We start from the raw sequence: 22,408 nt of genomic DNA on the forward strand, positions 1-22,408 counted from the left end.
CTTGTTTGTTCTCTCACCTGCAGTTTTCAAGATTTCCTAAAAACGGTATAAAAGTACAAAATCCTTTACATAAAGGTTCAAATGCTATGCAAGAAGTCTTGAGCACTACCACAAGATGTATGTCTGTAGAGTCAAGCTGTTTTCACAAAAGTTATGTGCACAAAACTAAACTAAAAGAAAAATCACTTATGAGTGACTCTTAAAGAGAATTTGTACCTCACAGGCACACCGGAAGAAAAAACACTAAAACATCTGTCATGTTCTTGACATCAAGAATTCACCCACTGTTGACCTAGAGAGCCTTTTCACAGATTTCTCGAACACACTAAGCGGTGGCAGAAACAGCCCTATAAAAATAGTATCTAGAAATGCACCAGACTTCCAGAATATCAACATACCATATCACTTGATAAGTTACTAACAATCTAGACAGCACCACTAAAAACAAATAAATGAGGAACATGTATCCAAAATATAAGAAAAGTCTTTTGCTAATTAAAGTAGGAGGGAGAGTATTTTTTATTCCAACTACCAGAAACAGAGTCTGAAGTGATCCTGTTTAGGAGGGAATTAAAATGCATGACTCCAGACAACTAATAAAATTACCCAAATTTATTCTTAGCACAGTATTTGCCCAGGTACTGCACAAAGTGTTGAGCTCAAAATTCATAAGGGGAATCCCAAAACTACAATAAATCTCTATCATTACGTATTTCCCAAACACACGAATATGAAAAAAAACCCCAACCCTTAAAAACTGAGCCCTCTCCCCAAGCAACTGAAAACCAAAATGAAACCTCACATCACCACCTTTCCTAAACTCTCAAAAAATAAAGTTTCCAGACAATACGTCTCTATTCAAATGGTTAAAGCAACTGGAGCTGCTAGAACATTTCTAGGAAGCTCCTAAGAACTGGTAGCAGCACTTCACAGTTCAAGGGTTTTCCTCTGCTTTTGGGAAAGACAAACTTCTACAATTAATGACTGGACAATAAAATTCAATGGCAACAACACTTCACGTTTGTTTATCCTGTTACCTGTTAAGACCATATGAAAACATGAACTTTCCTGGAAAATCAGTCTGTCTCATGTAATGGAAATCTCACACTGAACATCTTAGAAATGTCTGATTACTAAGACAGCTTCCTAACTTGGCTGTGCTGTACCCCAGACTAGAAAAACTTATTAGAATTCATCCTACAGAGAGAGGACTCCACCTCTAAAAATAAGTTAGTGGTAGCTTAGGACCAAAATGTGAAAACTTTGAAAGAGTTATAAACACACTAAAGTCCAAGTCAGTAATGTAAGTATTATACACAAATACTTCATGCATTGTAGGGGCTACTTTACAAAGCTGAAACAATTATAAGCCAAGTCAGTTCGAAGCATTTAAAATGACAGTCAATTCAGAGAACTCCTTGTGATCAACCACAAAAATATTACATTACACTTCAAACAATTAAATACTCCTAAGTTGGTTTGATACCTCATAGATTCCTAAAGCAGATACATCTGAGACAAGAGAGACATTAACCAGGAATAAGCAGCAGCTTCCCAGGCACTCTCACAACCAGAAGTCCAAAGACCTATGTCCAACAGTACTCTAAGTCAGATCCTCTGAAGACTGGGGACAATTTAAAAAAAACTTGCAACAGAATAATCTAAAATATGAGCTTTCTTTTTAACCTTTACTGATTAGTAATGGACTGTTGTTCTTTGACAGAGACATATATAAAAGTAGACAAAACAAAGCACTTCTACTGATGCACTCCTTGCAAAACGCATAATTTCTTTTTGTCTTCTACCTATTTCTTGCTGTCAGCATTGTGCAGCAACAGATTTCTCAGAATAATTATTCATTATAATAGCAGCGATTCTTACAGGGGTCAATCATTTTTCTACTCATGTCCAACAATTTTAATAACAACTTTTTGGGCCAACAAGACAGGACCTCTATTTATTTGTCTGTTTGTTTATCCATAACATTTCCATTTAAAGGTATATCTCAAAATGCCGATTTAAATAAAATACATATTATACTAGTAGTTAAGTATTTAAAAAAATAAGATACTGAATGAAATATAATGTACTACGTATAAAGTTATGTGTGCATATTTATCTGTCTGTCTATCTATCTCTATATATAAGTACAATGATTTCTGTAATATAAACCTTACTTTTCTAATTCTTCAGGATCAAACTTCCACCAAGTATCTGGCTCATGGAACTCCACTCTGTATCCCTTTTCTAGAGCCTGCAGCAAGCAAAGAAAAATGTGTAGTATGTGTATCATTATTACATAAAATTTAACAAAAAGTTTATAGACCAGCATAATAAACAGATGTAGTTAACTCTGTGGTGATAGCATGCTGAATTTCACTTACCCCCAACCTGTCTTAGCCTTCATTCTAGGCTAAGCAGATTAGATCAAGTCAATCCTTAAACTGGTCCAAACTATTACCATACCAATTACTGATCGTATCAATCAGCAGTCTCTCATTAGAAACTTCAGTAAGTAAAATGTTTCTGGACAAAACAGACCAACTTATCACATGTGAAGGTAAGTCTGAAAAGTTGCAACAGATGATATAATCACACAACAAAACCTACCACTTCCACATATGGCTTCATTTCCCAGGCTTGAGTATTAGTGTTGTCTATTATAACTGGAGATTTTCCCTGCTCCATTGCTTGCTTTGCTGCAATGAAAAATAGTAATAGTGCAAGTTAATAAACAACTATGTAACTCAAATAAAATGGTAAGTGTAAATAAACTGTTCCAGATGTTTTTTGCACTAATCTAGTCTGACTAAAACACACTGTTCTAAGAAAAGGAATAAAAGCACTGAAAGGTAGAGACAGGAATGGAAAGAAGTAGAAGCAAGAAGGTAAGAAAAATTAAGTGAAGGGCATAAAAAACAGGTGGTGGTGAATTGATGCAACCGGGTAAATGGGAAGTGTAGAAGTCAAAGCAACAGAACAGAACTGCTCAAAGCCTGTGGCCTGCTGAGTATAGAGATCCCAGCATGAAACCATATCCTGGTTCCAGCTTTACCAGCCCTGCTGGATAACACATGGTGCATTCATAACTGAGACCTGTGGTTAGGTATTGTAGTTCTTCTCCAACAAAATGCTAAGAAATAGGTGATCTTCACAGAAAGACATCACATATCTGAAATATTTCTGAGATCCATTTAAAAAAATTACAACCATGCTGTCTCCACTTGAACGATGTTTGAACTCACTGACCAATTTCTACCAAATCCAAAAGAGGGCAGGAACTTCAGGAATAATAAGCTGCTTCCAAGTTCTACAAAACAGCAACTGGTAAGAAGGCACATCCAAATTAGCATCTTTATTGATGGGAAGACAGACAAAGCACAGCCATGATGCAATTTGTTTGGCAGGACACTTACGCAGTAGCATGTTTTTAACTTTGGACCAGCAGGAGTATACTGCTTCTTACCCAGCAGAAGCATCCTAGAGATTACAGTGCAGAACTGAGATTGGGTGGAGGAGTTTAGGAGACAAAACACGCAAATCTGTTGGCTACCAGAAATTCATCAGCTCCACAGCACAGAAAACATTTTAACGTTACCCTGATATCTAAAGTGGTATCTCTTCATAAGCCCAAGACTGCTTTAGTTTTGATAAATCAATTAAGCATCTATCTTATGCCTAAACCTAACTTTGATCTTGAGATCAGGCATTCTTCTAAATCCCTTACACAGTCCAGAAAGCATTCTCAGAGGACTCCTAACTCACTTTACTAGGATTTATCCCTGAAAAAAACGACATTGCACAACCACTTTTTTTGAGCACATCTAGAGAGCATGATTATGACATTCAGCTTCTACATAATGCTACACAGGAGACTTACCCAAGGAAGCGAAAAACTCAAGTTCTATACCCTTATCAGCTTGATATCCACCTCCATTTTATACAAACCAGGACAGCAGTTCAGCTCTTCTTACCAGAAGTTCAGCTCTTCTTACCAGAAGTTCAGAAGGAACTCCTGCAGAGGAGAGTACCTAGAGCGGGTACTTGAGTATCCCACTTTTGGGACAAATGGGCTACCTTAATTTTCATTGTTTTAACTTTCTTCACCTTTTTATTTTGAAAGCAAGACCTCTGCCATTCTTTGCAGAAAGGGATGCAACTTTTACATCTTTAGAAAAGAACTACTTTGTGCATGAATCAGTAAATGAGGTTCTTTTTGTAGCCTGAAACTAAGCCAGATGGAGAAGCAGATTTCCAACTTATGATTATCAGATTCATGAAGAAGATTCCTCAACTCTTCCTACAACTACTCTAAAGCATCTTATAACTGAAACTAAGGCTTTTATAAAATCTATTCCTCAGCTTCTTTGTGCCTCAGTTAATCAGTAAAACCATAACAATAATTCCTTATCTATTTTACAGAAGCGTTGTGAATATTAATTCCATTAAAAAAATAAAAAAAATCAATTGCTCTGATGCTACACATTGAAGCCAAGAAAAAAAAATTTGTAGTTAGTTCTAAGCAGTACTAGCAATGTGAGCCACAAACACATCAAGAATTTCACACTTCAAAATTCTTGCAGGAAAAGAGCAAGGATTCAGTCCTTCTTTTAAAAGAAGACACAGAAAGGGTGCAAAAGCAAAAAAAAAAAAAGGCATTATGGTTGCAAAGCAAAACTCTGAACCTTAGGAAATACCTGAATTAAGGCTGGGTGTGTAGTAATTATAGGGCAGATGTATTACCATATTGTCCTTAAATACATGTTTGTGCACTATTTCCTCCCATATACTCCTACCTCTTTCAGCACATGTGATGGACTTGTCCTGTAGTTGAATCGGGGGTATGTATCAGATCATCAGCATGATCCAAGCATTCCTCTTTTTGTTTAGAATTGTGAGATAAATAATGAGTAAGTCAGGATGACTGCAAAGGGAGAAGGATCATCTTTTGGTGAATGTTCCTGAACATCATCCCACCTTTTTCCAAGTGGCCACTAGTTTGCATGATCTTCATTTTCTGGCTACCCAATTTCAAAATTTACAGAAGTAACTTTTCGTCATTTACAGAAGTAAGACAGTGAAAATTTATTCTGAATATATGAAGTTTAATTACTACTACATACTCTGAAGAAAATATCTAAATTGCTAAATTTGGCATCCAAAATAGGAAGATGTTTTTAGCAACTGTGCCTTAGTTTGCCAATGAAAAATTCAGAATATAATACCACTAGTGCTCACAGCAAAGTTAAGATGATGAACTAGATGAAAGAACTGAAATAGCTGAAGCTCAAAATACTAAAATAACACTCATACAAAAAAGTTTCCAGGAGAATTAATAATGTTCCATTAAACTAAGTTAAAATAGTATGCATTAAATGAAAAGTGAGATCCACAATGAGTATGAGGATTAAAAAAATACATCTGTTGAATACCTGCCCATTTAGTGAACACTGCTCAATCTGTACACTGAACGAAGCAGGGATCTCAAGGAAGAAAAACCCTAAGTTATTGGAGAGAACTAGGGATTTATCTTGATGGAAATCAATCCATACAATGAGAAGAAGTTAAATGAACAGGCTGGGAAGTAACTTTGTAGATGGAAGGGAGGAAAAAAGCAAAGATAAAATATGTTCCAACAGAGCACTAAGAATTGATGGAAAAGGCTATTTAAAAAAATGAAAAATATATTGCGCTGGCCTTGTTAACCTGGCACAAATGATCTTTCTGAAACCCGAATCTAGAAAAGAAAACTGGTAGGCTGACAGAAACAAGGCAAAAATCCTGAAATACACATTTCAAAAAAGATTCATAATGGTAGCAAGAGAATAGCCAATTTTGTAATGAAGATAATGGGACCATCATTAATTTACAAAAGCTTGTGAAGAAAGATTATATTACAGCTACAACCCACTTATATATTCTACGATTTTAACTATGGATCTAAGTGCTAAGTGTGTTGATGTAATACCTTAGGTAAAGTTTTGTTTAAAAGTAAAAAAGGTACTAATTAATTAATTTTATTAGTCACTGTCAAAACCAAACCAAACAAAAACAGAGTTTAAAAAGCAGATAAACCTCAACTCAACCTGTCAAGACAACAATGTGAAAAACACACCAAAGGCAGCCAAAAGTTCCAGAAGCGGCAGGATGAACTAAAATAGGAGACACTTAGCAAAGCCACAAAAGTGAACTTAAAGGGCGTAAAACCCTGTAAGAGTGACACTGATTTCACAATTAAAGTTGCAGTGGCAAATTAATTCCAGTATTTCCTAATATCTGTGCACTTGACCTTACAACCTTCACATTAGATGTGTGTTTTAGTATCAAGGGTATGTAATTCACTGTCTTATAAACATTTGAGAGTTTGAAATTCTGTTCATCTAAAATAAATTAATTTTTTTCCCTAATGGGTCTCCCTTGTAACCATTTCCTTGCCATACTTACTACATTATAGATTCACTCCCTCCCCCAAAATGGGGAGGAGGATAATTTTAACAGAATAACTTTCTCATTTGTGAAGAAGGTAAATTTTTGCCTTCTCCATAATTCTGACATAAGGATTATAAAGCTCTAGCTAAATATATTGTCACATGAATATTAGCAAATATAGAAACAACTTATGCAGCTGAAATAATCTATATGAAACTTTAACCTAGACCTACTCATCAGACAAGAATCTCAACTATCAGGATTACCATTCCCCTGAAGTTCTCATTTCATGTATTTCAAGGATCCACACACAAATGAAACTAAGAGCTTCCGAAGTACTTCAAGTCAGAGAGGTCGCTCCAGTCAAAGCAGGAGGCAAGAACCGAGTATAACTTCAACCCAAAGCTATTCTGGCAAATGTTTCGCAGTGGGAGTGTTCTGTACAACATGGCACAGCTGTTCTTGTTCTTGCTATCAAAAACACTGAATAACTAAATTATATACTGTTCTCGTTATCAAAAACACTGTGTAACTAAGTGATACAGAACTAGAGAGATCCTAAGGTCTAGTCAGAAACAGCCAGAAGCCATTATCAAATGAGAATTGTTTGGTGGTCTTGTAATTGTGAAGTGTTGAGCCCTCTCATCCATAAAATACTACCTTATCAACGCTTCCACTCCTTAGGCTCCTACTGGGAACTTCATTCAAAGTATTTATTATTGCTGCACTCCAACCTCAAAAGTACTCTTTATAATTGATATTCCAATGATTGCTCTAAAAAATTCCTTCACTGTTCATACAGAAGTGTTCCCTGATGTATCATAGATTTTGCATTAGGATGAGGAGGGGAGGAAATGGGAGAATATTTTCTTTTTTCCTTGGCCCTCTCTATCTTTTGATGCAAAGTAGTCGTCCTCTGGACAGGAAGGAAGCTTCTGCTTGAGACACTGCAGCACAGAGTAATCTGCATGCACAGGTAATGGAGTTGTTCAGCTTGTCCACTCCTTGGAGCAGACCAAACAGATGATGAGATTCTTAGAAAACTGCTACAGAAAGAGCAAGAATCTGTCTGCTACCCTTCTTACTCCAGGCATCTACTTCCTTACCAATTAAACCCAACCTTTGGACACCGCTAGGTATTAAGAAAGATGACTTATTAAAGCTGTTAATCTACACAAGTGAACTAAAATCTTCCTCAGAAAAACTCTTCCACAACTTTTGGATGAACCTCAGATCAGGAAAGATATTGGAAAAAATAGGATACTCCACTGTTGCCAGCGTTAAAAAGGTTTAATTCTGCCATCAAGATACTAGTATCAAATGTAACAAATCAGCAGGTCATAGCACAAAGAAAAGATATTTTCTATTTTTAACTCTGAACCTTCTGTAAGTTCAAAGTTTCATGTATATATACACATTAATTAGAATACAAAGAATACTTTAAATATATACTTCCATATACCCTATACTAAAATATATATATACTCCTTTTCATATAGACTATTAACACATATGCACGTTATGCTATACTTCTATTTTCTAAATATAAGCATAATTTAATAGGATTCCTCTCATGCATTCAAACCTCTCTTCTGGTTCCAGTCATGGGCATCACCAAGCTGAGCAGCATTATATGTATATCCATCTTGTTGACGAAAATACTCATCGGTGCTGAATACAATGCCGTCACAACTTTGACCAAGCAGAATACTGTTTAACAAAGGAAAACGCAGAAATATTTTAATGTTTATTTTTCAGACAGAAAAAATAAGACACAGAAAAAAGAATATAGCTGAAATAAATTTAACTGTGCCCTATTTCTGAACTTCTTGCAAACTTCAAACAGGTTTATAAAAGTACACTCATACGTATTACCAATAATTCTAATCCAAATTAAAGCAATATATTTTCCCCCTCTCTGCTATTTCTGTATTTGTTGTTTCTTCTCCTCCACCCCCAAGAGATGTTTGTACCCATCTAATTTATTGTTATATTGCAGTAAGTTCTAAGTACCTCATAATAATTTAATGTATTTACTAACATTTTCCATATCAATTCTCATTTGGAATTATCTCTAGAAACCAATCTGATCATGAGGAATCGGGATGCAGCTGAGAAATGAACTGGATGTTTAAATCTTTTTTCAGCACCTTAAACTCTCAACATGCCCTCTTCTGACCTTTGCCCATGCTGCTTGCACATACAATGTGGGTTGAACACGAACAGCAAAAGAAAACTACTAATGTTTACAGCAATTTCCCTATCTTCAGGAAAAAGTAAAAGATCACAATAAACTTTCAAGATTGTCCTACTAATGAAAGTCAGGATTACAGAAGAGTGTCCATATTCCTTCAAGATCCTATAATCTTCTATTCCAGTTCTACGTCTTCTCCCCCAATCCTGGCTATGTAGTCTTACTTGCCTCTATTTTCTCATCAACTCTGGCACTCATCAGATCTATAAGCCACTGGAAATCACTATCCAGAAGAAAGCAATCCTTTTCTCATTTTTTTTTTCTGGGTTACTTTTCTGAAGCTTTAGTGGTTGAGCCTATTTAAGAAAAGGCCCCAAAAGGTGATACATTAAAAGTGGCTAACTATCAATGGAAACCTCCCCTGGTTGAGCAGCAGTAAGCTGCTACCTGGGTTACCATGTCTTGTAGAACTGTAGTTTCAGTCTAGCAGATGACAAGAAATTTAAGATAGGATTTTTTCATATCTCAGTTTCCAGCAGGGAATTATATTGTTTTTCTCTATCATTCATACTTTACTGCTAACAAGGTGACAGGAAAGCCATGCGTTTTACTATCCCTGCATGTATTACTTCAAATCAGGAGAAAAACAATCACTTAAACCACTTGATTAGAGTGTTTTAGCTTGGTTTCCTAAGGCAATGCCATTCCATAGTGACTTCTGGACATATAGACCAATTTCAACAAAATCTGACAGAATATTCTCTCAAAAATACTATGAATTTTTAGGGGGGGGGACGGGGATGGGACACCAGACAAATCAAAGCAAAACAAATTGGTAAACAAATGGATAAAATGCAGAGATTCAAATTAGAATCCATAAAGATAAAAAAAAGATTGCAACACAAATTTCACATTTACCCAGTCTTTTAGGCCTGCCATTTCCAAGCAACATAGATATTTTACTGGCTAGAAGTTTACTTCGTTTGTAGGTCAGAATAAGTTGCATTACATTCTGCTTCTTGCACAGCTAACATTAAAGATTATGGGAGAAATTTAAGTATACTTTAGCAAACAATAAAAGACACTGTGGGGAAGCCAATAAGGGTAAAAAGGGGAACTCAGAGGGACACAGTTGCAATGTTCACTGTTAACATGTTTATTTTTACTCTATATTGTAATATTTTATATTACTGATAATATGTTTATTAATTACAGAAGTTATTGTAATGGGTGATGTAGGGATACTACAAAAATCCATCAAGCTTTTCTAGAATTCTGTATTTGCATTGTCTTGAAATGCCACAGTCAAATCTTCTAAAAGCATCACTGAGCTGACTTTTGGATTTAACTAAAATTCATCCTAAATGTTGCCCAGGCACACCAACAAATACCTGTGAGTCAGAGAAACTGATTATAGCAAAGTTACAGGGAATAATTAACTGCTGGTTGATCAATAACATCAGAATCTCTGTCAAATCAAATCCACATTAATCCAACCTAATGAGCAATCCCCATTCTGCCAAATGGAAACTTTATTTTCAGAAAGTCCTTGGAAATTGGAGTTTAAAGGAAAACCTTGTAAAACTGAGACAACAGTACAATTCTGTTTAAAGTCTGATCTACAGAATAAGTGTGATTACAAAACCTCCTTGACTATTTTTGTGTTCTATAATATATTTAAATTTGAAAATAGAAAACAGCCAGTTAGTGCCACAGAGCATTTGTAGCCCATTGCAACACTCAGATATCACTGTCCTATGGAAATTTAGGCAACTATTCCTTCTCAGAAATAGGCAATGTACCCAAAGGCTACAAAAACCAAACTGCCCTAGCAGTATATGGGATGCACTACTGCTGAGGTGGCAGGAACAGAAAAGAACTGGCCAAATCCCAAATAATGTAGGGGAACAAATGTATGTTAGTTCTAAGTTACCAAGCTTTCCTACATGTATCTGCAGGAAGAACTACTTAAGTTTAATTCCTACACAAGGAGTTTGTTATGTTTTGCCACCTGTCACCAACAACAGACCTGTTATGGATCATAGTTTAATGACTGGGACACTGTATTACATATTAACTTACATTCCTACATATTTATTGTCCCACAACTATGTTGTTGGTTATTTTTGCTTTTAAAATACAGAGATCTGTAACAACAAAATTCAGATTACTGAGGACCAGAAGAAACTGCTAATGATGCAACTGTCAAGTAACATGATCAAAGCCACATACAAGCTGTTTCTTCCTTCTTGCTCTTTCTCCCTTTTCCAGAGTATTAAGGTTACCTCAGGACAAATAGCAATGCTATTTCAGAAAGCAGAGCATGATACACCAAAATTACAGCCACTTTTTTGGACATTTTTGTTAGAGTCTGTGTCTTTTAATAGGCTGTGTATCACACTGGTTTAGGAGAGCACAGAAGGATTCAAAGCCGTTTTTTGTTCTAAGCAGATAAAATGGCACCAGTAAATCACACACCACACACAACAGCATTTTTTCATATCTATTCCTCTCTTGTATAAAATATTTAACAGGAATTTATATTAAGTTACTTGGCCATGGTTTCACACATGGCCCAATTTTCTTACTTACAGTATGCTACATTTGCCAATTAATTATGCTAGAAAAACTGGATCCATCTTCCACACTCACTTTTTGCGTGCTGAATGTATATACACGCATCCTAAAGAGTAGGGACCATCCGCCTTAATAAAAAAGATAGCAAATAATAACTGGGATTCTTCTACTAGCTGAGTAGACAGACACACCCCTACAGCTCCTAGGAGCCTGACCATCAAGTTTCTGTAGGAATATGTATGAACTGATGAATCAACACTAATGGGACTGATGGGGCATTCATTTTTATTTTTATTTTTATTTCTAGGAATTGACTCTGTTTGCTCAGTGTTCTGGAGAATAACTCACTTAAATTCTTCAGTTGTATCTTCCAAACATCATTAGCAGTAATAAAGAAACACAATGATGAGGGTTCAGGCATCTCGCAAACCCATTAAGAAAGTTTACTCTTGAAATATTTTTTTATTATTTCTTGAAGTTCAGAATACACCACAATTTATTTAGGAACCTCCACAATTTATTTAGGAACCTGTATAACTGATATAACAGATTTAATATAGTAAACTATGTTTGCAAGAATAATCCTAAACCTACAGAATTTGGGAAGGCAAAGTGACTACCAAAGAGGCCAGAGTAACAGAACCCTTACCCTGTACACAACACACAAACTATCACAAAGTAATGAGTTTATGAACTGAAAGTTCAATTATTACAGCAATGATCGTAGCCTGTTTCTAAACTGTGAAATTAAATCACAAAACACAACATTTTAAAAGCCTAACAATTACCTCTTTCAGAATTCATAGTATTTAAACTTGTAAAATTTAAAACACAAACATGCTTGTCGACATCTTATGGAATAATTCACATACTTCTAACATGTATTTGGAAATAAAATTTATCCCAGGCTCATGAACTAGGAAACAGAAACAACAAAAAGTACATCTATGCAAAGAAAGCACCATTACTGTCTAAACCCACAAAGAGATGATATTCCACTTTTGAGAGATGGAGAAAAAAAAAAAGTAAGATAAATACATTTCTAATAAGAAAGCCAAATTACAGATCAGTCAGCATCAATACGCGCACATGCCTGAAATGAGTAGCAGTATTATCCAACTGCTGTAATCCAGCTTTTTCACCGTAAACCTTCCCTGCAATTGAACACGCACCTTTGAACATAGTAGGATGGTGAAATTAAAGCAGATATAAAAATTAAAACAGCTCACGACTTTTTCCAGACATGCTATCTGATCTAATAGAAGATATTAGCTCAACATACAAAACTCATCTTAAAACCAAAATGCTCATTTTAACTAGTCAGCAAACCAATACACATTTTTTTCAGTGCACACGCACACAAATCCTGCCTTAATTTTTCTTCAAAACCACAATAGTTCCCCAACCTGCATCCTGGTTAGCCTACTTTGATAGATGACTTTATAATAAAGAATATCTCTTAGAATCTAATAATCCGTCTATTTAAAATAGCTAAGATATCACAGATGAGGAAAAAAATAGACAATAACTAAATACCATTTTAAAATCCATAGTGTTACTAAGCTATGTAAATGCTACTTTGAAAGCATTGCTTGTAACAATGTTTCAAGAAATACATAATTAGAAACAACAGCACACAATTGTTTCTACATTCAGCTATAAATACTCTTTTACTTTTCTGTTCAGAAGATTGAGCTCTCGGGAAGAATGGCCTCAGATAAAGATGACTGTCTTTATATATTCCTGACAACGGATTTAATTCAAAATTTACTTCTTAAATTACACCAATATTTGTTCTTTCAACCTCATTAAGCTCCTTTTTATTCAAATTCATGTTCAGATACTTATGGAGGAATGGAAAATTGCAATTGCTGCCAAGTTCAGTAGCAAAATATCCTAAAAATCCAAGTCTGTTTTCTTGTAACTTTTTCCAGCATTATAAGATCATATTATCATCTACTTCTAACTGTAGCAGACTTTTGTTACTTGAGCTAAAGATATTGCTGAGTATCTGTCTGGCCAAATTGTTTTAGAAAATTTCTAACTAAAAGGTCAACCACTTCCAAAACCAAGGAAGGAATACAGCATTTTTATCATGGTTTGTTATTCCAAGCTTTTCTCTGAGAAGCTTTGGATTGAGGAAGTGAAATTTGGCAAAGTACATGCGTTTGTTTTTCCTGCAAAAATTTTTTGTAAATCTGCCCAAGCTGTAGGACTTTAAAATGTCATGTGCACAGAAAATAATAGTGAAAAGTACTCATTTTTGTACAAAGTAGAGCAGAGAATGCAAAGATTCTCACTGCAGTAAACCCATTCCTGAACAGAGCATTCTGGCAGTGGCAGGAAGCTGATTCAGTACCAATACGGCATTGTAAGAACACATTTCTCCCAACACAATCTTAAAAATGGCAAGAGAAGGAACAAAATTGGCCTAAAATATGAAGGACATGGGAAGCATAGTCGTATAAACATTGGAACAAGCAACTTGGTACTGGCAGCAGAGCCAGGAAATAGGGACAAGGCAAAGAGTGAAGCGCAAGGAAGAAATTGGTACAGTGAAGCTGGGAATGAGATAATACCACCGGCTGAAACAGGGACAAGATGAATCTGGGAAGAAAGGGGGTGGAGAAGAAGGAACTGAGAAATCAGCTTAGAATTTAGGAGCAGATGTGGACCTAGGAAGCACAGACCAAAAGCCATGGTTGGACAGGAATAGGAAAACAAAACTGGAAATAGATGGATAAAGAGACAGGAACTCCAATGAGCCTCAGGAGGCTGGGATTGTCTAGGTCAGGTGAACGCAGGAAATAAATTGAGGAAATGAGGGGAGCTCCCCAATGACCATAAAACCGCTAATGTTATGCTCATATTTAAGGCAAGTAAAGACAAGGACCCAAGGAACTAAAGGTTGCTCAACCTCACCTAACCTCAGTTCTGGAGAGACAATGGAGTGCGTCCTCTCAGAATCTATTTCTAAACATGTGAAGGAAATGAAGGTAATCAGGAAGAGTCAATATGGGTTTTGTAACAGACAAATCATTCTTTACTGACCAGAATGCACTCTCTGATGAAACAACTGCCTTTGTGGATGAGGACAGAGTGATGAATGTAGCATACTTTGAAATTATCAAGGCTTCCAACATCATGTCCCAGTCAGTAACAAGCAGAATACAGCAAAGGATGATAGTGGGACCAATTTTTTCAGTATCTTCATCATTAACCTGGATGACGAGAAAGAAAGCTTGCAGATGACACCAAATCAGTAGTGATGCCTGACATACTGAACAGTAGGGCTTCTATCCAGAAGGCCATTGAGAAACTTGAGCACCAGGCTAAGCAAAATGTCGTGAAGCTCAACAAGGAAAAGAGCAAAGTTCTGCAACTGGTGAAAAAGAAACCTAAGCATCAGTACAGGAGGGAAAGTGACTGGCTGAGCAGTCCTGCTGAAAAGGATCTGAGAATTACAGTGGACATCAAACTGGAGATGAGCAAATGGTGTGCTCTCATCAAAAGAAGAGCAAACCAGATGCTGGGCTTTATTAGAGAAAATGTGGCCAGTAGATCAATGGAAGGCATCATCCACACTCTACCTGGCTCTTGTGCAGAGAACAAGAGAACACACGCAAATTATGCTTGGGAACTTCAGTTTGGAGATTAGGAAGAACTTCCTTACTAGGAGGGTAGTACTGCACCGGAAAAGTTTGGAGAGACTGTGGAATCTCTGTACTTGTAGGTTTTTCAAGATGAGGCTAGACAAAGACACAGCTGATCTGATCCAACGATGGTGACAGACCTGCTCCAAGCAGAACAATGGACTAGTTGACCTCCACAAGCCTCTTCCAAAAAACGTCTGTGATTCCAAGCAGTTGGGATAGAAGAGTCAAAACAAAACACAGACTTCAGTGGAAAATTCAGGACAGACATGGGTCAAGTTTGGGAGCAGAAGGAAAAGTGCCTGTACTTACAAACCCTTACTTTGCACAAAACGCAGATAGGAATTCAAGATTCCTGGGTCTCACTACTGCTCTGCTGTCATTTCATACTTGGGAAACCCACTTGCAAGATGCATCTCATTCCCTTCTAGTGCTGATCCACACAGATGACGTCAATTTTCTGCTTTTCGTTCACAGTCATTTTGCTAGCACAAGTGGTAGAGGTTTGTCTGCAGGTGCTAAAGATGTCAAGCCTGCAAAGATACCTGTGGGTACTGATATGACATCAGAAGACTGTATCTGCTGTCCTAGTCTACACTGCAGAATTCTATGATGTTACACAGAAAAACACATTCAACTTCATTAAGAATAAGACTTAATTAATAATACATATATTTTCCCCACAGGCAGCCGTTAATTCTGGGATTTTTTTTTTCCCCCAGGTACCTAAGACTCTGACACATGATTTCATGGGAATTAACAACTGCAACCAAGCGTTGAACATATGAAATTGCATATAATTGAATACACTGAAAAACAAGTCCCATGCAGTTCAAATTCTGCACCCAAATTCGGTGACTATTCTTGACCTTGATCTTATAGTGCCCACTTTCCTATCTGTTAAATAAAATTAGTAACTGATCTCACTAGCAAGAGATGAAAAAAGCAGGAGTATGTGTTCATAAAAACCTGATGATATTTAGAATCTTTCAGGTAACATGAATAACATATTTGGAGAAAGATTCAGAGACAATTCAGCACACCAAACATGGAAAAAAAAATATATGATATCTTCACATTAAGTATTATCCAATTCCTGCACTGAATGAGGTGGCATTTTTTTCACAGGGTTATTTTTAAAATTTTCTATGTTGCTTTCATATATTAAAGGAATTATTGCAATAATACCCACACAGGCACATGCAGCTTCAAAAATGCAGGTCTGCAAAATAGAGCAATCACTAACTAGAAAATATTACAGTTAAAATTATACAAACATGTAAACTAGAAATTTCTAATAGGTATTTTTCTATGATATGTAGATCATGGTCTCCTAAATATCAGGGAAAAAAACACAAACAGCAAGGTTACTCCTTTATACAAAAAACAAGGAAGATGATGATCACTGTATCTATTTCATAGACTCTTAGCATACAACAGAAGACATCCCATTTGTGACGTACAGTTTCTGGATGAAGCTCAATCAGTAAGTACTGATATAGTAACTTTTTTTTTTTTTTGTATGCAAGAGAAACCTATTTTCACTTAATACAGATAGTGTCTGTGCTCTATGCCAACTTATGTGCTTTTTAAACTAGGCCAAAAAAAAAGTGAAAATCCAAGTTGGAAGTGGTACCTGCTTTTAACCCTGTCAGACTTACACAAGTATATTCTTAAGGGAAAATAATACTTTTCTTGTGTGTTGTTCACAAGCAGAGAAGTTGACAGACCATAGTATGAAAAAAAGGGAATGAGATTATGCTCAGTTTCATCAACACACTGAAAACAAATTAAGTATTTTCAAAGTAGCAAAATTCTTCTAATGGTCTTTGAAGATTTCTGCATGGGCATAAAAAAGTACTTCTGGTTCAGTCAAATTAATGCTGTTAGATTTGACAGAAGATTTTTTTAAATGAAGGAATTTAAGAATAAAAAAAAAGAGGCAGACCATCACATACTAGTACACCTGAAAGTTTCAGAATAAAAGATTATGCAATTTAATGGATACAGAACATTTTAAATTTAACACCAACCAGCTCCTGTTCATCAAAACTCTAAAGGAGACAAAAACTCCAAGCAAATCTTTTTAATATTTACTGTCATTTGTCCTCATTAAGTAAAAATTACTGCATTTTAATAGCCTAATTTACAAATACTAAAGTTTGCCAAGTGCTTACAGATTTTTTCTTTTTTTAAATTCTTAAAAATTCTGATTTGAATAAGCTTCTCAAGCTTTAAGTCTTTACTTACCGAGAAAGTGTTGATTTCCCTGAACCGGGTAGGCCTCTTAAGATGAGGAGCAATTTCTGTGAACAACCAAGTCTTTCTTCAGGTAACTGCAAGGAAGAAAAGCTGTGCATTCCTTCTGTATTGTCAGCTTTTGGATCCTTCCAACGCTCTTCTCTGGTTTCACAGAAACCATTATTTTGGAGTCTGTTCTGGTCATTATTTTGGAGTCCGTTCTGGTCATTATTTCCATTTCTGAAGACCTGAGTAGTATGGATATCAATATGACCAGCATAGCTGGTACTTTGATCAAGCAATGGACCATGACTGTTGATATCAGTATTTCCATGGTAACCATAATTTTTGTAAGAAAGTTCACCATTCTGAGAATGGAGAGCATTTGTTTTTTGTGGTGGGGAATTAAGTATCTGAAAATGTGACCGATGGTTGAATCTAGGAGGAAGAGGTCCCTGAGGTACTATGAAAGACTCTCTTGACTGCCAAGCAGGTCTGAATTCAGGCACTGAGTAGTTCCAATATTTAGAATCTACTTGTCCATTAAAGGTATTTTCAGTTTTCCAGCCACTTGTTTCCACGACAAACTGCTGCTCATTGCTTGTTTTCTGACTGTTCTGTTCTCCAAAGAAACACTGTCCATTCTCATAAAATGGTTGTGGGCTGCCCAACAACACGCGTTGATAATCCTCTTGTGAGGTTTGACTAAAGTTATACGGAGAGTATTGTTCCTGAGACGTTTCAGTTTCTTTTTCCTGAAAACTAGTATCTAAATTTTCATTTTCCAGCTGGTGAATTTCTTTATAGAACTGGTCCAGTTCATCATCTATTTCTGGTACAGCAGAAGAAATAGTCTGCATCTTCTTTGCCTCCTTTCTTTTAGCTCTGTTTTCATGCAATTCATTCTGATCTCCCTCACTGCTTCTACATTCATTGCAACTGCCAGATCTGTCCTGTTTGTCACCTTCAGCAGGCTTGTAAATCGGTCCAATAAATTCTTTGCTTGTAAAAAACTCTTCATCTGAGAATGTAAGATTTCTATTTATGGAGAATGACGTACTGCTATTTTTAATATTATCTTCACCAGCATTATTTGTAATAACAGGGCCTTTCTCTTCTTCAACTTCAGTGTCATTTATTGACGCAAATGGAGGCTTTGCATTCTGCACAGTTTCTGAATCGGCTGGCTGACTAAGCACTAGACTATTTCCAGGGAGCACTTCATTCAGTGTTCCCAAGACACCAGTAGGTATTTTCTCTTGCTTCTGCATTTCATGTTGCCCTTGGTTATCTGAGGCATACGTCGGTATCAAATCATTTGATGTTCTCTCAGCATCCCCCTCCTCCTGAATTCCTTGGTTATCACCATCAGAGAGTTTCTTGTAAGCCCCTTCTGTTGACTTCATTTTTTTAGAACATGGTTCAATTGTGATTTCATCCTGACACTCCAAGAGCCTTACTCTACTTTCAGCATGAAGCATCTTAGAAAAAAATTAATACATTATCAGCATGCACATTTTTAAAGTATAAAAAAGCAGAAGTTATTCAGGCCTGTGATATGCATCCTCAGACCCTCCACGGTCACATCTAAAATGTACTCAACCAGAAGAAAAGCTGACATCACCTACCAGAAGTATTGTTCAAACAAAATTGCCACATTATTGCACATCTTTAGCAAAGAACTACATTAGTGCTGTACCAGTCTAGCAGTCACATTTTATGATATAACTTAAATAATTTACAAATCATGCTTTTTAAATGTGAATATTTGAAAAATGAATTGTATCAACAACCTCTGTTCTCTACTGACCTATGTTAATCTGCCAAATGTTATAAATCTCTTTTACAAGATAAACATGTGCCAATTTCCAATGCACAAACTGATGCCTGACCACTACTAATATGACCGACAAAAATGCAAATACTTCAATCACAAGGATTATTTTTTGTGACACAAACTGAACTCAACCAATTCATTTAACACCAATCAAACAGATGCTGGATGGCATTTATAATTTGGTACTAGTCAAGTAAGGCTTAAAATTAAATCTGCAGTCTGTTATTATGTTTCTGGTTTTGGAACAACTAAAGGCCTTTGTAAGGGACCAAGACCGCTTGGTTGCATGTCTTCTAAAAATAAACACAGAAAAAGCAATGTCTGCCCGAAACAGATTGCATTCTAAGAATGAGCCAATAAGTCCCAGAAAGATTCAGAGAGATAAGAGCAATTAAAAACAAAGCAAGATGGCACTGACCACCGTGACACACTATCATGCCATTATCCATCTAACTATTAGTTAGAATTACTTGGATTTTCCTTTGTATTCGAGGTCTAGATGGAATGCAATAAAAAGCAATAGTCATTTTATTATAAATCAAGTGCCAAGCAGTTTATTCAGCAAATCCACCCCCCCAAAACAAATGCAGTACTAAACAAGAAAGAAAGTGTTTTTCCTACTAGAAGGTTTATTCTACTGCTTTCTGTGAACATTTCAACTTTCTAGGAGTAAATATTAATAAAATGTCACATGCTCTTCATTCTGGACAAGAAATGAAGTTTTTTTTCTTTACCTGAAAAGGATCTGTAGGTAGTATTAAGGGAAGATTTGTAAGTAACATTTATCATCTCATGTTCACTTGCAAAACTGACAAGAAAAGGTGTTACTCTGGGCACCTTCTCATCTACTATCCAAAGGAAGAGAATCCTGCCATCCTCAGTCTCAAAATGTCTAAACCAAGGAGATTTTACTGTTTGCATTTGACTTTACTACTTGGAAGACAGCACTAATGTCAGAAGTGGGAGAAACATGGCCATGCAACTATCCCTCTGTGTCAGAATTGGTGGAACTACACTGTGGGTACTACAGCCTCTCCTCCTCTCAAGATATACACTTTTTATGCATACCTCCAGCTTCTCAGCTCCTCCTTTATGTAAATTAGAAAGCGAGTATGACATTATATGAATCGTGGACTCTATCCCTCATCTATCAAAAAATGTTACTCTACCTCCACTCAAAAACAGGATTGGGGAAAAAAAAACTTGCTTTATTAGCTCTTATGTCCTCATCTGTCTTCTGGGATGGTGTTTAAGCAGAGCCCATATGCTGATGTGGAATGAAAACAGAGAGCATGTGAACACTTGCTGCGCAACAGTATCTCTAACAATGGAGGATGCTGCTCTGGGACTGCCTCACACAGAAATATCTTTTCTTGCTAATCTTTAACAGACATTCTCTGACTACCCTTTGGGACAGTGAAGTTGCAGGCGAAAGCATCTCCATGTGCATTCTTGGGGAGCACAGAGCAAGTATGTACTAAGAAAGAGCAATCTATGTGACTGTCTTGCCTCTTGAATGGGATAGGCATAGGTCTGTCATATTTCTGTAAAGAACTGGTTGTAAGTGTTGAACCTGAGCTGGCATATGCGATTCACCAGGCTGGCACTTGCAACACTAAACTACCACTTTAACTAACCTACCAAACATCCAGAAGACGCAACCAAGTAACTCAAGGCCTTAAGCTCTACCTGTACAATAAATTTCCAAATGGAAAAAGAAGGCGTATGTGGCAGAACCTACAGATGGGGGGAACTGATTGGCTTTGCTTGCGTGACCACCTCTTTCCGGGTACGGAGGTGACAAAGCATGTAGACCAGCGTCCCAGGCCACATCTCAGAGCTCGGGGAAGCAGGCGCTGCTCCCGCACCGGAATGGCGGCGGTGGGGCCGCCGCCGGGAGCGGGGTGCCTGAGGCGAAGGCGCGGCTGCCGGGAGCCGCCAGCCCCAACTCTCGGTAGGTGTGTCAGCTGCTCCCTCCCTCCCCACGCCCCAGTGTTAGGCACCCCCCCCCCCCGCCCCACACACACTTCCCTCAGCCCGGCACCGATGTCCCACAACCTCAGCAGCCGGCTCCGCACTGTCCCCCTCCCCGCCAGGCCGCGGCGGCCCGAGCACTCGGCCACGGTCCCCCTTTGCCACACGGCGGCGGGGAGAAGCGCCTTCCCGGCCCGGCCCCGCTGAACAGAAGCCACAGCCACATGCGGGTGAGGAGACCAACCTCAAGGCAGAGGCACCCGCCCGTCTTCCGCCGCCTCGGCGAGCGGCGCACTCCCGGCCGGCGGGGGTGGGGGGGCGTGGGGGAGGCGGAAGGGGAGCGCTGGCAACCTCTCGCTCTCAAAATGGCGCCACCTCCCTCTGCCCCTTCACCCCCCGCAACCCCCGGCTGCTGTGGGACTTGTAGTTCCGCCCGGCCGAGCGTCGGACTGCAACTCCCAGCATCCCCCTCCGGCGGGGGCGCGGCGGAGCCGGGCCGCCCCTTAGCGCGCGGCCGTTGGGCGCGGGAAGGGGAGGGCGTGGGAAGGCGTCGTCGCGGATAGGCCGCGCGCAGGCGTCCGCGCGCGTGCGGGTGCTGGGCCCGGGCGGGCCGGGTTGTGAGGCGGCGCGGCGGGCCGGGACGGGCTTTCCCTTCCGCACCCCGTTCCCCCGTCCCCCGAGGAAGACGGTCTGAGCCAACATGGAGAGTGGGTTTTAGGCTGTTTTAAGCTCCTTTGGGGCTTCTCTCAGCGTGCGGGGAGGTTTTGCGTTTGTGCGCCGCCCGTCCGGTGAGGACAGAGGCTGTCTCCTTGGTTTCCCAGCTTCGGGGGCTGTTGGCTGTACTGCAGTAAAATCGTCAAGCTTATTTCTCTAAATCAGTATTAAAACATCTCGTGTTTTATTCTTGGTGGAAGGAAAAAAATCTCAGCTACTGAAGAGCCGGGGCAGAAGCTCCGGCCAGCAGCCTTGTTTGCGTTTCGCCTGTTGTGCTTTTCCAGTCTCCTGCTCGGGCGCTCTGCTGCACCCACACGGCCTCTTGGCTCTGGTTTCGGTGGCGTGGCCTACCTTCCTAAAACTGTCTGATCGGTGTTTTGTTTTAAATAATGAAATAAACTTTGCAGGCGTATTTTGCCCAGACGTTAGGTCTGTCCACATTAATTTGAATAAAGCATATTTTTTTGGCTGTAACCCCAAGGGAGAGCATTTATTCTAATGGGTTATGTATATCCGTGTACTAGATGAACTTACTCTGACCACTATGTTAAGGATAAAATACTTTCTTCTGTAGAGTTTTGAGGATCAGAACGTTTATTTTGCTTTAACTGATATTCTGATTTTTGTGTAAAAACAACAAAGAAAGATTTTAGCAAGATTATGAAGTTCTGATGAGGATTGTCCCCAATGTAAAAGCTGCCCAAGTTTCCTAGACATGTATTGTACTTACATGAACACTTACATGAATTTCCCTGTGGCATAAATAGAGTATATTTTTTCCATGATGTG

At 38.1% G+C, this 22,408-nt stretch overlaps 1 protein-coding gene across 6 annotated transcripts in view; it reads right to left on the reverse strand.

Annotated features, from left to right (window-relative positions):
* The window catches only part of LOC127029372 (NEDD4-binding protein 2-like 2), a 50,185-nt gene extending 28,992 nt beyond the window's left edge, over positions 1–21,193 (reverse strand). For 5 of the 6 annotated variants that reach the window (XM_050914963.1, XM_050914962.1, XM_050914961.1 and 2 more), the window contains exons 1-5: positions 21,150–21,193; positions 17,104–18,575; positions 8,015–8,139; positions 2,611–2,699; positions 2,178–2,254 (exon numbers count right to left, since the gene is read on the reverse strand). In XM_050914963.1, coding sequence (XP_050770920.1) covers positions 2,178–2,254; positions 2,611–2,699; positions 8,015–8,139; positions 17,104–18,575 — 1,763 coding nt within the window. In that variant the 5' untranslated portion in view covers positions 21,150–21,193. The remainder of the gene's footprint in view (positions 1–2,177; positions 2,255–2,610; positions 2,700–8,014; positions 8,140–17,103; positions 18,576–21,149) is intronic. The other variant, XM_050914967.1, reaches the window with a different exon arrangement.
* Between the last annotated feature and the right edge of the window lie 1,215 nt (positions 21,194–22,408).

The sequence above is a fragment of the Gymnogyps californianus genome, chromosome 1 (genome assembly GCF_018139145.2).
Source record: "Gymnogyps californianus isolate 813 chromosome 1, ASM1813914v2, whole genome shotgun sequence".
NCBI classification, from domain to species: Eukaryota; Metazoa; Chordata; class Aves; order Accipitriformes; family Cathartidae; genus Gymnogyps; species Gymnogyps californianus.